At 55.1% G+C, this 15,153-nt stretch overlaps 6 protein-coding genes across 6 annotated transcripts; 3 read left to right on the top strand and 3 right to left on the bottom strand.

Annotated features, from left to right (window-relative positions):
- Positions 1-420: 420 nt before the first annotated feature.
- Positions 421-1,137, bottom strand: PG986_005025 (uncharacterized protein; the record flags this gene model as incomplete). Its single annotated transcript, XM_066841247.1, has 1 exon — positions 421-1,137. The coding sequence occupies one exon, from the start codon at positions 1,135-1,137 to the stop codon at positions 421-423; it is 717 nt and encodes a 238-aa protein (XP_066701109.1).
- A 912-nt stretch (positions 1,138-2,049) lies between these two features.
- On the top strand, positions 2,050-4,621 carry PG986_005024 (dihydroxyacetone phosphate acyltransferase; the record flags this gene model as incomplete). The annotated part of the gene is made up of 4 exons (XM_066841246.1): positions 2,050-2,382; positions 2,441-2,588; positions 2,659-4,136; positions 4,196-4,621. The coding sequence occupies 4 exons, from the start codon at positions 2,050-2,052 to the stop codon at positions 4,619-4,621; spliced, it is 2,385 nt and encodes a 794-aa protein (XP_066701108.1).
- Positions 4,622-5,635: 1,014 nt separating this feature from the next.
- Positions 5,636-8,750, top strand: PG986_005023 (HET-domain-containing protein; the record flags this gene model as incomplete). Its single annotated transcript, XM_066841245.1, has 3 exons — positions 5,636-7,367; positions 7,609-7,829; positions 8,460-8,750. 3 exons carry the CDS (start codon positions 5,636-5,638, stop codon positions 8,748-8,750), a joined length of 2,244 nt encoding a protein of 747 aa, XP_066701107.1.
- A 481-nt stretch (positions 8,751-9,231) lies between these two features.
- Positions 9,232-10,228, bottom strand: PG986_005022 (uncharacterized protein; the record flags this gene model as incomplete). Its single annotated transcript, XM_066841244.1, has 3 exons — positions 9,232-9,336; positions 9,399-10,022; positions 10,076-10,228. 3 exons carry the CDS (start codon positions 10,226-10,228, stop codon positions 9,232-9,234), a joined length of 882 nt encoding a protein of 293 aa, XP_066701106.1.
- A 495-nt stretch (positions 10,229-10,723) lies between these two features.
- PG986_005021 (HAD-like protein) lies at positions 10,724-11,707 on the top strand (the record flags this gene model as incomplete). The annotated part of the gene is made up of 1 exon (XM_066841243.1): positions 10,724-11,707. The coding sequence occupies one exon, from the start codon at positions 10,724-10,726 to the stop codon at positions 11,705-11,707; it is 984 nt and encodes a 327-aa protein (XP_066701105.1).
- A 415-nt stretch (positions 11,708-12,122) lies between these two features.
- Positions 12,123-13,649, bottom strand: PG986_005020 (WD40-repeat-containing domain protein; the record flags this gene model as incomplete). Its single annotated transcript, XM_066841242.1, has 3 exons — positions 12,123-13,034; positions 13,087-13,321; positions 13,423-13,649. The coding sequence occupies 3 exons, from the start codon at positions 13,647-13,649 to the stop codon at positions 12,123-12,125; spliced, it is 1,374 nt and encodes a 457-aa protein (XP_066701104.1).
- Positions 13,650-15,153: the final 1,504 nt, after the last annotated feature.

Below are 15,153 nucleotides of genomic sequence, written 5' to 3'. Positions count from 1 at the left end.
CAGCTCATTGAAGATGGGGATCATGGATTCCGCCTTTCAAGGCTTATTGCGTATCGCCAGAGAGCGAACTGCCGGTCCCACTCGTTGTTGCACGACTGCTCTGCTCGAAGATAATGTCGCTAGTGGGGGGTCTTCACGGCAAGAAAAGACTTGTGATTTCCTGCTATTGATGTCATACGGTTGTATGCACCTTGTACTGCACTGCTTATTCTTCCTCGCCTGGTATTGTACTATCGGCCATGGTGTTGCTGACAGTGATCCAGATCCGGTTTCCACGAGGATTATTTTGAAGGCTGCTGGTTGCTCATGAGACTTGAGTTCCAAGCTCAACTGCAGGTCTGAATGATGGGTATAATTGCTTAGGTTTGCCGAACAAAACCGATGCGCAGATGTATTGTGGATGCTTTGTTGAAAATCTTATCAGATCTTTTCCAAGTAATGCGCCTTGAACTTCCTGTTGGCGCGATCCGCCGACCGGTACTGGAACTGGTCGCCCAGTATCTCGAAACTGAAGCCGTTGTTCGATTCGTCGTTCTTATCGGCGGAGGTAGTCGTCGCCGTGTCGGTCGCACCCTGTACGGGGGCAGGGATATAGAGACGGAACATGGTGCCCTCCTTGGGGATGAGCTTCAGCTCGTTCTTGCGGGTGATGATCTCGAAAGCGAACTTGGAGTCCTTGATGACGATGCCCTTCAGGCCGACGCGGCTGGGGCAGCCGCTGCGCGTCACCTCGACCTCGGCTCCGTGGTACTCGGCGGCGCAGAGCTTAGCGGCGCACGTAGGTCCTCCCGTGTAGAGGTGGCTTCCGAGCACCTCGCGCATGTAACCGACCCAGAGCTTCTTCAGGGGCTCGAAGACGGCGTACCGCCGACCTTCCTTGGGGACATCGTAGAGGCCCAGCTTGCGGCGCTGCGACGCGGAGAGGGGCTTCGGCTTCTGGGACTTGCGCTTGCGGTTCTTTTCGTCTCGTGTCTTTCGGCGCGCGGCGCGGGCGTTGGCGGCGGGGGGCGGCGAGTTCGGGCGCAGGTAGAGCGGTCGGTGCTGGATCTTGTCGCTGTAGATGCGCGCTGCGCTGTCGGGGCTGTGGGCGCGGGCTAGGAGCTCTTGCGTCAATGGCTGGGGGTTTGACGAAGCCATTTTCGCTTTTCCTGCCAATTCCCCATGAAATGGGGCGGGTGTTGACGTGGAAAGTGGACTGCGTCGTTGGCAGTGACTGAATTGATTGACTGGAGTGAATGGATTGACTGCCTGCAAAAATAAAAAAGTTCTTGGAGCCGCAATGGATCAGGCGTGATAAACTTTGGAGCAGTGGGCGGTGGTATTGGCGGGGCAGATCTCCGATGCCACCCCAACACCAACACCCCTACAGCTACAGGCCCAGAAGTTAGTGGCGTGGGGCTGACAGACAGCGATGTCCATGTCGCTCGGTGAGCTCGGTAGCTGGTTTCAGTGGCGCCTGTCGGGCAGCTTAGCTGTGTGTCCCAGGCTGCACTTAGCTGCACTTTAGGTGTCTCTACTTTGTCTGACGTACGATTGGCAGCGCTGTTCACATGTTTAGATAGCCTCGGCATGAAGCTGCAGGGCGCCGATCACTCATCACGAGAGTTCATCTCCAGTCCCTACTCTTGGGGAAACAACGACCAATGACAAAGTAACGGACGACTTTCTTCTATGATTAGCACCTATTTCCTTTGCAAGAGAAAGGCTTTCCAATTCGTATTCTACTGTTTCATCACGCGTTTAATTGATCATCAGTCCTGCTGTTTCGCTTCTCAATTCTTTCCATGCTCGCCGTTCGATGCGGAGCGCCCACTGCTTCCTCGCCGTGACTTCTCCACGACACTACGGGCAACTGTAGACAGCGACGAAGCTGAAGTCATCACCCTGCCATAATTGACAAATACCCCATTACGCCTCGCCGACTGTACCATCCGAAGAGTCCTCGACCGCTTAGACGAAGGTTACAACACGAAAAGATCCCTAGAGATCCAAAGCTATAGATGGCAAAGTAGGAGGTGTGGGTATACCAACGGTATTGAAGACGTAAAAATGGCACAAGACGACGACCCGACGCGTGACTCGGCGCCCGATCTCCAAATACTCGGCGACCAGATTACCCTACAACCGCGGAGCTATGTCGAGCCCGCGCAGCAAGAGAAGGAGGAGGCCCTGATGCACCACATGGCGCGGTTCCGCTCCGAGCCCTTACAGTTCCTGCGCGAGGTATCCTTATACGTGTCGGGCACGGGATGGCGAGCCTACGACAAGGTCATTGGGCAGCCCATTTTCTACTCAGGCTTCTCGGAGCAGATGAAGAATGCCGTCGTGTCGGCCCCTTTACTGCAAGACCGCATTCGACAGTTGGCCGACCTGCGGTTGGAGGTGGAGGAGAAGGATGGCTGGCTCCGAAAAAGACGACCCGGACTTCGAAGCTAAGAAGGCACATCGTCGTTCTGCCATACATCAAGGATTACATGAGGTCGCCGACAAGCTTACAAGCGATATGATCTGCAAGTTTGAGAGCAAGACCTTCATCAGGGGAGCATACTATTTGGTAACACAGCTTTTGACAAGAGCGTACCATCAAGGTACGTACAGGAGTGACGAATGGCCGGTGATGATTGACCTGCGCAAATGCTGATATGGTATATACTTTAGGCATTCATGTCTCAAGTGAGGAAGTCTTACGGTTACGGAAAGTTGCGGAGGAGGCCGAGCGGAAAAAGCAGTCCATCATTTTCCTGCCCTCGCATAGATCCCACGTGGATTATGTCTCTATGCAGCTGATCTGCTACCGGCTGGGTCTCGCCCTACCTGTCGTCGTTGCTGGCGACAACCTCAACTTCCCCGTCGTGGGCGCCTTCTTGCAACATGCCGGAGCCATGTGGATACGACGCTCCTTCGGAAATGACTCCCTCTATACGACCCTGGTCCAGACCTACATAGACACGCTTCTCCAAAACGGGTACAATTTCGAGTGCTTCATCGAGGGCGGGCGCTCGCGGACGGGAAAGCTCCTCTCACCCAAGTTCGGCATCCTCAGCTTCATCCTCGACAGCCTCCTGTCCGGCCGCGTCGAGGACGCCATCATTTGCCCCGTCAGCACGCAGTACGACAAGGTCATCGAGACGGAGGGATACGTGACGGAGCTGCTGGGCGTGCCCAAGAAGAAGGAGAACCTGGCGGATTTCCTGAGCGGTGGTACTTCGGTGCTGTCCCTGAAACTCGGCCGCGTCGACGTGCGCTTCCACGAACCCTGGAGCCTGCGAGGTTATATCGATGACCAGCTCAAGAAGTTTGCCGCTGGCAGCGTCCCTCGCGATCTGTCGGTCAGGACTCCCGAGACAGTCCGCATCAAGCAGAAATTGCTGCGGACCATGGGTTATAAGGTCTTATCGGAGATCAACGATGTTTCTGTAGTAATGCCAACAGCGCTCATTGGCACTGTCCTGCTCACCTTGCGCGGCCGTGGAGTCGGCAAGACCGAGCTCATGCGCCGCGTCGAGTGGCTCTCAAACCGGGTGCGAGCCAAGGGCGGCCGCGTTGCCCATTTCGGCACCGCGCCCCTTTCGGATGTGGTCGAGCGCGGCCTCGATGTTTTGGGGAAGGACCTCGTGGGTGTCGTCTCTGGACTTGCGGAGCCGACCTACTATGCCGTCGACCGCTTCCAGTTGTCGTTCTACCGCAACATGACCATCCACCTCTTCATCTCCGAGGCCCTCGTCAGCGCTGCCATGTACACACGCGTCAAGCGCGGCGGCGGCCCCGCAGTCCAGGATATTGGGTACGACGACCTGCGCAGCCAGGTGTTGTTCCTGTCCTCGCTTTTCCGCGGCGAGTTCATCTTCCCCGCTGATGGCCTGGCCGCAAACCTTGAGAAGACGCTCGTGGGGCTCGAGCACGACCGTATCATCCACCTGGCGCGCGACGAGGGAGGCAACATCATCACCGTGGGCTTGTCGGATGAAGAGAGGACGGCAGGGCGCGAAAACTACGATTTCTACTGTTTCCTCATCTGGCCCTTCATCGAGGCGAGCTGGTTGGCGGCTACTTCGCTGATTGGCCTCACCCCGCCGCTGAACCAGAAGAAGGATATTTGGATTGAGCTCGCGAAAGCCCAGAACAGCGCTCAGTTGGTCAGTATCTTAGCTTAGGCTCTCCTTTTCCCACCTGTTTACTGAAAATCCCTCTACAGTTCGGCAAGACCCTCTACCACCAAGGTGACCTCTCCTACTTCGAGGCCGTCAACAAGGAAACGCTCAAGAACGCGTACAGCCGGTTCGAAGAAGAAGGCATCCTGTATGTCGTGAAGTCGAAAGATGCCAAGACGAACCCGGCGCGGCTGCGCATCTCGCACGACTGGATGCCGTCGCGGGACCCGGCGACGGGCGACCTAGTACCCACCGGCCGCCTCTGGGAGTTCACCGAGAAGATCGCGTCAAGCCGGCGCGAGGGGAAGAACCGCCGGGACGGGGCCACGGTCAGCACGCGGGTTTTGCACCTCTCGGATCTGCTGGGGAAGCGGCTGTTTGAGGAGGCGACGAGGGGACCGGATGGGGCCATGAGGGGAGGCGGCGCGGTTGTCGGAGGAGGAGGCGGCGAGGGTGAAGAAGGCGGTTAGGGAGGAGAGGAGACGGAGGAGGTTGGAGGGGAGGGCGCAGTTGTAGCCCCTCGTTGGACCTACCTGTCCACGATCGGTGTCTACTTCGGGTGAGTTGGGGATGTGAGTTTGTACGTGTACATTACCCTTGTATTATGAATACGGTGTGCTATCGACGAATGAAGCTACAAAATAATTTGGGGGCTAGAGTTTGGCAATGATGACGAGATCGCATATCGATAAAAATAAACATCGACTTGATTTTGGCATAAGTGGTTCAGCCTGTCCTCTGTCTACGCCCCCACTGCAACCCTACCTACTTGATAGCCCCCAAGAAAGAGATCACAATATTTCTACGAAATATCGCTCCGCAGTTTGTGCTACACATGTCACTTGTACAGGCAAACGCCGAGTCGACTAGGACTCTGGTAGGCCTAGCCTGCCTCTTTATAGCACATCCTCTGTTCCGCCTAATAAGTATGCCCCACGGCTATGGCACCATTTGATCTGCCGCGGACCATTGTAGTACAACTTCATCTGCCGCTGCCTGTTGTGTTGTGTGCCCATGATGGTCACAGCCGCGCTACAGCCTGGACAGTTTATAAATATCTCGACGTTGTGGTGCAAAGTTGATCCATTTTGAACACCAGATTCCCCACCTCTCTCCGTCTCTAGCTAATCCTGACTCGATATATGCTATCAGGTGATTGAACTGTATGGCGAATGCCGTTGCCTCTATCACGAATATCCAACAGACCGCTGCGTCGCACCCGGAAGACCTGGCCATAGTGTCGAAAGGCAGATCATGCTGGTCGGTTACACTTGTGCTGATCATAGCACATTTGGGGGCTTCCTCTCGTCTTGGCTAGGGAGAGCTACTTGGCTACACTGATGGTCTGGATACTGGACTGAGAATGGAACGGTCAGATGAACACCGTTGGCAAATCTACAACTCGCTACCGCTAAGGCAGGACGAGTCCCGCCTGCTCAAGCTATATCCGACCCCCTACCCGACAAGCGCCCATTCTCGTCGACATGTTCAAGATCGAGTACGGCTCGCCAGAGGTGCCTAGTTATGACGCTATTTCGTATCAATGGGGTGATCCCAACGGTCGATGGTCCTTGAAGGCTAACGGCCAAGATATATCGGTCACATGCAGCCTCTATACCGCTCTCACATATATGAGACATGAATCCTGCACTAGGATTCTTTGGATTGACGGGGTTTGCATCAACCAGGAAGATACTGCCGAGAGAGAACAACAAGTACTCAAAATGGGAGCCATCTTTTCGGGAGCCCAATGTGTTCGCATCTTTCTTGGCGAGGCAGAAGACGGCAATAACGTGGCGCAGGCGATAGATCTCTTGTCAAACCTCGGTACGCTGGAGGACCACCCACACTTTATTGAGAGGATCAGACTGGACCAGGACAGCAGCCGGGGACTGATTAACCTGCTTCGGCGACCTTACTGGCAACGGATGTGGATGTTCCAGGAGATTGTGCTGGCGAAAAAGGCCGTTGTGCATTGCGGTCCATACAATATCTCATGGGAGAACATGAGAGAATTGGACAAAATCTCCGGGGACCCCGAAGTACGGTTCCAGGCCCAAGTCAGTTGTGACTGGATCTTGGAACTTCGAAGGGCTCTCTTCGACCTCGCCCACTTCTTCGTCAGCGAAGCTGAGGCCCAGGACTTCAGAAATGTCCTCGAGCCTACGCGACGGCTGCAATGTACAAATCCACGAGATAAGCTCTTCGCACTGATCGGAGTGTGCAACAATATCCCTATTCGCGCGGACTACTCGCGATCGGTTCGAGACATCTACACTGATTTCACCCGTCAACATCTTCTGGCGGGCTACGACATGTCGCCCTTGCTCACGGCCGGTCTTTGGAATCTGGGAAACGGACCTCAGCTTGATCTACCCTCCTGGGTTCCCGACTATCGTGGGACCCACGGCGTGGACATCCGATACTTGGCTGCCAGCCATCTTGCACATTTCAATGCTTCATTGAAAATAAAACGTAGCATTGGTTTCCCATCAAGATTCAAGTCGCCCAACCCCAACGAAGATAATCCAGGAGGCGCAGTGGGACCTCCTCCATATATGCTGGCGACTCGTGGCGTGATAATCGACACCGTCAGGGCAGTTACGACACTGAAGAACGTTCAAAACAGCCCGCAGGGGCTCTTGAGGCTGGTTGAGCCGAACGGGCTCGACCCTCGCTCTCCAAGCGGCGAAGAAGACCATGCTCAAGTCCTGTTCCGCACCATGATATTTGACGACAAGACGTTGCATACGCCCGGATCGTGGACTTTGGAGTGCCACACCGGCAGCGAGCGTTACATCCGGCTGGCCATGGGATTCGCCCATTGCCTCAGTCTGGGAGACTCCCCGGACAAGTCGAGCCAAGCGAGGTTCTTGAATTCGTTCACGGGACTGAAGATTGGCAAGTGGACTCTCGCAGGACTGAAAATCGGGAGGAGATCGCTCCGCCAGCACTATGAGCAGTTGCTGCAAAGCGACCCTGGACAGCTACAGTGCCATTACCGGGAGTTTCTGATGCGGAGCAAGGAAACCAGCGAGAAGTCAGCGTCCTCCTTTTTCGTCACCAAGAACGACCGGGTCGGCAAAGGCCCTCGCGACTTGGATCGAGGCGACTGCGTGGCATTCATCTACGGCTGCCGTATCCCACTGGTTCTGCGTCCTTTGGGTGCACGTTTCCAGCTTGTCGGGCCTTGCTATTTCCACGGCGCCATGTTTGGTGAGATTATAGAACGGTTGGATGCTGGGATGTCCGAGCTAAAGGGGAGCGAAATTGTTCTCATCTGATGTATTGGATTTGCCGACTGGGGACGCAAGACGGGACCTTCGTTATCCAGTACAGATGGGATTTGAACTGTCAAGTAAACTAATAACTTAGCCCTCAATATTCCTACCTTGTGTCGTACTTGCTACTATAATATGAAAACGACTATATCTGTTTCGCTTCACGAAAACAACAGCGGAGGCGTCTTCCCCAAAGCCCCGCTGTCGCCCACGGGCATCCTCCTCTACGTGCGGATGGGCAAGATCCGACCCCCTGGGCAACTCGGACATCAAAGTCCGCTCGGCCATCAACGACCAGCCACGCCCCATGACCCGTGTACACGTCGGCACCGTGGGCCCGACCGGCGCCGAGGTCCAGTACCGCCTGCACGGCGGGCCCGAGAAGGTGCTGGCACCAGTACTGTGCCACCCACTACCTGGAATGGACCGCGGGGCTCCCTGACCGCGAGAGCTTGTCCACTACTTTGCTCAATGAGGGGAATATGTGTATTGTCGACCGGTTCCGCGTCGGCGGCGAGGTCGAGGTTAAGGTCTTCGTCGTCGTCGAGCCGCGCCAGCTCCTGCTTCAGGCTCGACCATCGCTTCGCCTATAACATGTGTCGGGGAACGGAGCGCACCAGCTGGTACCCACGCGTGCTGAAGACGAGGCATATTCGGGTAGGGGATACGTACGAGCTGGTCGAGCGCGTGCACCCGCGACGGCCGCTTGTGCGAGTGCAGCGCTCGCCTATGGATTGGCGGGAATACAGGCTCATAGAGAAGGTCGATCTAGCGCCGCGGAACTAGAAGTCCATCTTTGAAACATTGGATGAAGCCAAGACGAACGATGATGGTAAAGATGCCACTGATGACAAAAATGATGGAGATGACTTTGCTCAGGGGCTCGCGCCCCATATTAATCTGCGGTTTAGGTTGGATCGGTGCTTCTCTAGAGCATGGTTAGTGGTGACGGGTAGCCTGCGACGGTGTAAGTTGGATGTCGCCGAGACGACAACTCGTGAGGCGGATCGGTATACCTGCACAATAGTCTCTCAGCGTCAGTGGCACCACCAAGGTCGCGAAGGGTCATCAAACAAAGCTACCCGACGAGGTTGATATCGACGGGAAAGAACTCCTGAAGTCTCCTAAGGAGTTGAAGCACATCTACATAGCTGGCGGCATTGGCATCACCGCCTTCCTGCACCCCATACATAAGGTAGCACTACAGCGAAGACGGCGACCCTTCGAGGTGAAGATCAAGAGTCCGAATCAGGTGCTGCAGGTGCCCGGTGAGAAGTCCCTGTTCGACGCTCTGAACGAGGCCGGGTTCGAAATCTAGTCATCCTGTCTTGTGTGCAGCGGCGGGACCTGTATGGTAGACTACAACTGTCGGGAAGGAGAGATGGTGCACCAGGGGTTCGCGTTGAGTGACGGGCAGAAGGGATCGTCCATGTTGAGTTACGTCAGCCGGGCGAAAGCGGGCATTGCTACTGATTGTTAAGCTGGGTTAGGGGGTGTTGGGTTGCACAGTAGGCAATCACTTCGCATACCAAGTTTGGTATGCTTTGGGGGACTTTGTCTTCTTTGCCATGTATTAGTGACCATGCCTTAAGTATATACAAACTTCTGGATCAAGCATACCGCGCATAATCTCAGGGCCTGTATGGATATAAGAAAAGAACCCACCATAGCATATGAGTAGGTGTGCACCAGCTGATCAAATGCGCCTAACAGTTGATGGCAATCATTGAGATGTGGTATCTCGTGAAACTTGGTGAACTCTGGAATGACCAGGGGCAGAATACGTTCTTGTATTATCTCTAGCTCTGCTTGAAGTTCATACTGTAACCTCCAGTTTTCTCGTCTTTGTCCATTTTGAAGTTGTCGGTACTCAGGCCAAAGGGCTTCAAGATACCATTTCCAAGCTACATCACATATTGTTAGCCACAGCACCGCGAAAAGCATGAGAAAAGAGGAAAACACCTACGTCTTTGAGCTTCCCCCACATCTCGGCCATCTCCTTCTCCTGCGCGGCCTTGGACTTCGGCGGCAAAACACGCAGCTGCGTCATGACAATCTTGCGATCGGCGGGACTCAGGTTATCCATCGTGGACAGTTTCTTGTAGTCCTCCTCGGCGCCCGACAAATTCGCCCAACCGCCCTGTTCACTACGCGCCCGCGCCCGGCGCATCAAGGCCTTGGCGCGGATCCGGGCGACGTCGTCTTTCCGTTTCCGACGCGCCAGCTCGGCCTCGGATTCTGCCTTCGCGGCGGGCGCGCTGTTCTGGGCGCCGGAGCTGACGATCTCGTCCTCTATGTCATCATCTTCGGCTTGCTTCTTCTCGGCCTCGGCGAGTTCCTCAGCTGCTGCTACGTCCAAGCGGCCGAGGCCGTCGAGGGCTTTGGTCGCACTGGAGATGGCGTCTTTCCATTGTTCCAGCTTCAGGTGGCAGGCGGAGATGTTGGACTGCAGCACGGCGAGCTCGTAGTCGAGATAATGGGGACATACGGAGGCGGCCTCTTCGTATTTGTTGATGGCGTTTTCGTATTTGGCCGAGGAGAAGAGGGCGTTCGCTTGGGTTTTCTTTTCGTTGGATTCGCCCAGGAGCTCCTATACCCGGGACATAGAGTGTTAGCATTGATTGGAATACCCTCACATCATACAAGAGCTGTTGCTAAGGGTAACTGTTTACATGCCGCTTCTTCCTCGGGCGCAAACCTCTCCGGGGGCGCCGCTACGTCATCCTCGGTGCCGGACGCAGCGTTCTTCGCTGTGTCGTCTTTGCTTTGAGTTGGCGTTTGGGCGTCGGAAGACATTTGGTGTGTAATTTATCAGATATGGCGGCAAGTAGAAGGCTTGAGCAGAAGTTTGAAAGACGACCAAACTTATCGGAGCGTTAGCAGCACTGACGACACCCGACATTTTGGTTACCCTCAGGCGATTGGGCGGCTGGCGCCCAGCGACCAGTGACCAGCAAACAGTCGACAGGGGTTTTGGAGCTACCCCTCTATCGGACGAGGCGCCGGGACGAAGGAGGGGCATCGAGTCTGAATGCCCCGCCAATTGACTTTCTATGGTTCCTGACAGCCCACTGCGAAACATGGTATGATCGGCTCGGCTACATGCAGACCTGAAAACATTGAAGCAGTCGTCTTTCTAAACCCATTTGGCACTCATATTCGCTTGCCTGCGGAACGATACTAGACCATATCTCTCAGGTGTCCGTCAACAATCCCACAATGGCGCCTCGTACAGAGTAAGTCACAGCGGCGTCATTCTGCCCTTCCTGTAAGTACCGCAACAAGAACAAAATGACTAACAAGCGCCTCTCTCTCTCTCTGCTCTCTAGCTTTCCCCCGGTGCGCGCCTGTCTATTCGACATGGACGGCCTCCTGCTCGACACCGAAGACCTCTATACGCTGTGCATTAACATCGTGCTCGAGAAATACGGCCGCCCGAGTCTGCCCTGGAGCATCAAGGCGAAGCTCCAGGGCCGCCCCTTCCCGCAGTCCAGCGCCATCTTCAGCGAGTGGGCGAAACTGCCCGTCTCGGATGCCGAGTACCAAGCCGAAGTCGCCGCGCTGCAACAACGGCACTTCCCAACCACGCAGCCCCTCCCGGGCGTCGTCAAGCTGCTCGCCGACCTCGGGCGCACGCGGTACTGGGACACCAGCGCCGCCGCGTCCAAAGACAATGCTAGCAAAGACAAGAAGCGGGTTCACATCGCGCTCGCGACGAGCAGCCACGCCAACAACTTCCGCATCAAGACGACCCATCTCACAGATCTCTTCTCCGTCTTCCCCTCGGAGCGCCGCGTGCTGGGCGACGATAAGCGCGTCGGCCCCGGGCGCGGCAAGCCCCTGCCCGACATCTACCACCTCGCGCTGTCGACGATCAACGCGAGCCTGGCGCCGGGCGAGGAGCCCATCAGGCCCGAGGAGTGCCTGGTGTTCGAGGACAGCGTCCCCGGCGTCGAGTCCGGGCGGCGCGCGGGCATGCGCGTGGTCTGGGTGCCGCACCCGATGCTGAAGAAGGAGTACGCGGGGCGTGAGCCCGAGGTGCTGGCGGGCCGCATGAACGAGGCCGCGGACGAGGGGAGCCGGAACGGGGGCAGCGCCGACGCCGAGGTGGGCGAGCTGAATGATGGCTGGGCTGAGTACCTCGAGACCCTCGTCGACTTCCCCTACGAGAAGTACGGCATGGCCATCCCGCCGCCCGAGGTCGAGTCGGAGCCCGAGATGCAGCAGGCGGCGAAAGAGCCGGTTGCCGCCGATGAGGCTTTCAAGACCTGTTAGCTTGCTAACAAAGTTAAGAAGAACATGGGATAGAGCGTTTTGTTTAGGCGGGGCAACAAGAGGCACCTAGAGAGAGCACTAGAATAGAAGTGAATATAGAGACTAGAAAGTAAATGTGCTGATATTGGTATCACGGCTCTTGCCACATTGGTGCGTGATTCATTCTTATAGGATGACAGATATTTTTCTGGCGCGGTTATTATGATATCTAATCCATGGGTACGTTCTTCCATGTACCAAAACAGGCGATGAATAGCCTCACAGGCTTACTGCAAGGCTCGAAAGTCACTCGACAAGCTTAGCATCTCACGCTGGGTCGCGAAATTGTGATCGAAAGACGGGTATACATATCACCGTCATATGAGGTTCGCCATGGCATCATTATTACTAGCGTTATTTGATATAACGGGCCAAATCAGTAAATATCCCATAGGCTGATCTTGCCATCTTTGCTTCCAGCGGCAAGCCAATGCGTTTCCTTGGCTTGCTTGATCCGCCGATCCTTGACCGTCACATCCACAAGCTTGGAAACGACGGCCTTGGTGGTGGCATTGGACTGATCACTGCCAGTCTCATTAGCACCGCCATTGCTTTGTTTTCGATCATCAGTTGACGGCGAGACATCAAGGTTTGCAAAGGCAATGGTGTAGCATCCGACCTGGTGCCATTTCAGCACCGCCAGCTCCTGCATTGTCTTGGCTGAGTAGACGCGAATCTTGGAGTCCCAGCCCGCCGTCGCAAAGATCTTGCCGTCCGAGCGCATTCTCAAGCTCTGCTGTCCGGAGTGTTTGGTGCTGATGACCTTTGTAGGCTGCGTCCTGACTTCGACGGTCTGCTTCTGGGGTATCGGTGCTTGTTTAGGTGCGGAGGCCAGCGCCGCAGATAAAAGCGATGTTGGCTTTGGCTTGGCCGGTTTGTTAGTATCCCGCTTCGGCACGCGTGACTCCGGTGGTGGAGATGGCGATGATGTGGTCGTTGGCGTTTCGGGTGCCGAGTAAGTCGACCATGCCTGCTGAGGGATCGGATGTTTCACCACATTGGCATCGGCGCCTGACGTGTAGAAAAAGTCTTGGCTGGGCGACACGTCCAGCGACAAAACCGGCTGCCCGTGGGCTTGTGACCGGTATGACACATCCCACGACCCATCTGGGCTTTGCTGGGTCACCATGGCCAGGCCGTTCTCGTACCCGGTGACCAGGGTGAGAGAGCCGCCGGCCCCTTTTGCGCGACATAACACCAAGGACATGACCATGCCCGTTTTCTCCTCTTTAGGGCTCGAGATCACGGTATGCAGTCTCTTCTGGCCGGGGAAATGGTATATGTCGACCTGCTGAGGCGTCAATGCGGGGTGTTTGGCATGGAACATGATCTTCACCTACCGATTCAGACGCCAACGTGTTGGGGACGGCGATCAGCAGCTCCTCGGCTGTCCCATCCGCATCAGCTGGGCAGAAGCCAAACGAGCAGAAGTTCATGGAGTTGACGGGGAGGATATATAGAATCCATGGCTGGGGCCTGGGCGCGGACGAGGGGTCCAGCGGGAGCGTGGTGCTCAACGAGGCCTCATCTTCCTCTGCGAGTTTCCAGATGACCAACTGGTTATCTCTACCGTGTCTGATGTTGTAGTAGCGAGAGAGCTCTTAGCCTTGGACATTAATGTATATACATATGCAGGTGCTTTACACATGAACAATGTGCGACTAAGCCAAACTCACGTGATGATCTTGTCGGTACCCCAGGAGGCGATGCCGAGGATGGCATTGGAGTGGGCGCGCCACACGGCTCTCGGGCGCACGATAGTCAGATCCCATAGCACGACATATCCCTCCGCATCACCGGATGCCAGGCGCTGGTTATTCCTCACAAAGGCCGCCGCGTGGACTTGGGCCTGGTGACCTCGCAGTACCGCCTTGGGCTGCGGCAGCGGGAGTTGTGAAGCCATGGATGGATGGATGGGCTGGTACTGATGTTTTCTGAAACGGCCAATGGGCAAAGCAAGTAGTATCGTGGCTTTTCACCTTGGATACATTGCTAGGCTAGGGTCGTTTCGCCGATTGGGTATTGAGGTATCTATATCGGGCGGACCGACGATCAGCTGTGAACTCAAATGCTTGGTGGTGCAAATTGATATGTTTGGCTTTGGACGTTGCCTGCCAATTGGAAGATTGATTTAAACATTGGCAGGCGCCGTCAAAAGTTGCCAGATGAGCTTTTGGCAGAAGCAGCCCACTAATTAACCTATTGACGTTTGCCTTGGAGGGAGAAAGAGAGGGCGAGATCCCAACCCCAAAAATAGCAAATCCATTTGATCAGTCTATGTACGTCCAATCCATTCTCCATTTTTCCTTTCCTTGAATTCCCTACTTTGCCGTCGTCCTTGTCGACACTTTACATACTTCTTGGGGTCATGAATTACAACCGGAGCCGAGCATCATCTCCTCGCCTGCAAGATCGGCACAGTGCAACAGTTTTCTTTCCATCGGGGTACTGTTACTCAAACCCCGATGCACATTATCAGCTTTTGAATTTACCTGCGACCGAACCTGCACGCAAGGGCCAAAGGCAAATGACAAAATGCTTATTCACAGAGCGCCAGCACCACTGTGGCCTACAATGCTCTTCCCATTGGACGCCACAGGATTCTCTACACACGCAACTCCAGAAGAGAGTCAGCGAACGATCTGAGACGTGTCATACAAAGATGCCCGAAGTCTACTGTTGTGCCATGCTAGATCCGCACGCCAGCCGTGATGCATCAGACTAGTTGTTGGGCCATGGCGACTTGCGAGAACAATGTCTCAGTAGCCACCTGCAGACTTCGGATGGCCATTTATAGCTGTCTATTGCTTTTGGGCTCATCCCAACTCAGCTGAGAATTGTCATTTCCACACGCCATCTCTTGTATCTGGGCGCGCGCGTGTTACGTCAACTTCCATCATCAAATCAGACCGACCCGGTCAGCTGTTACCGCTAGAAGAAGTGTCTGCCTGCAATCTGCCCAAGCCTGCAGGTTGCCATCAGATCAGATTGAGAGGGGAAACCATGTGTACAGCTTTGTATGGGAAGAAGATCTCTCGGCGATTCCTTCCACGGCTCAAGAGTGAATATCTGTGCTACTTGCGTACTTGTCTCACTACAGCACGTTTGCTATTTCTACAAGTACACTATAATCAGGAGGTTCTCCACTAACCGACCTGGAGAAAAAAAGTAACCCCTCAACCCCTTGCATTCCCGTTAATCGATCTACAGGGCCTGAGATTTTAGCATTTGAAGACCCCTGTTCCTGTGTTTGGAGGGTGAGCCTAAGCGAGCCCGGATGTGGAATCCGAGGGAGGGCAACCCTTCTTCTGCTATTCCATTGCACCAAGAACCTGACCTAATGACGATGGCGACAATGTGCAAAGCTTCTAGTCGATACAGCGATCTCCCATGTCTTAGCAATCTGT

Source organism: Apiospora aurea, assembly GCF_038362705.1.
Source record: "Apiospora aurea strain CBS 24483 chromosome Unknown utg000004l_segment0_segment0, whole genome shotgun sequence".
Lineage (NCBI taxonomy): Eukaryota > Fungi > Ascomycota > Sordariomycetes > Amphisphaeriales > Apiosporaceae > Apiospora > Apiospora aurea.
Note: the sequence above shows the minus strand (reverse complement) of the source record. Positions and strands in the feature narration are given on the sequence as shown.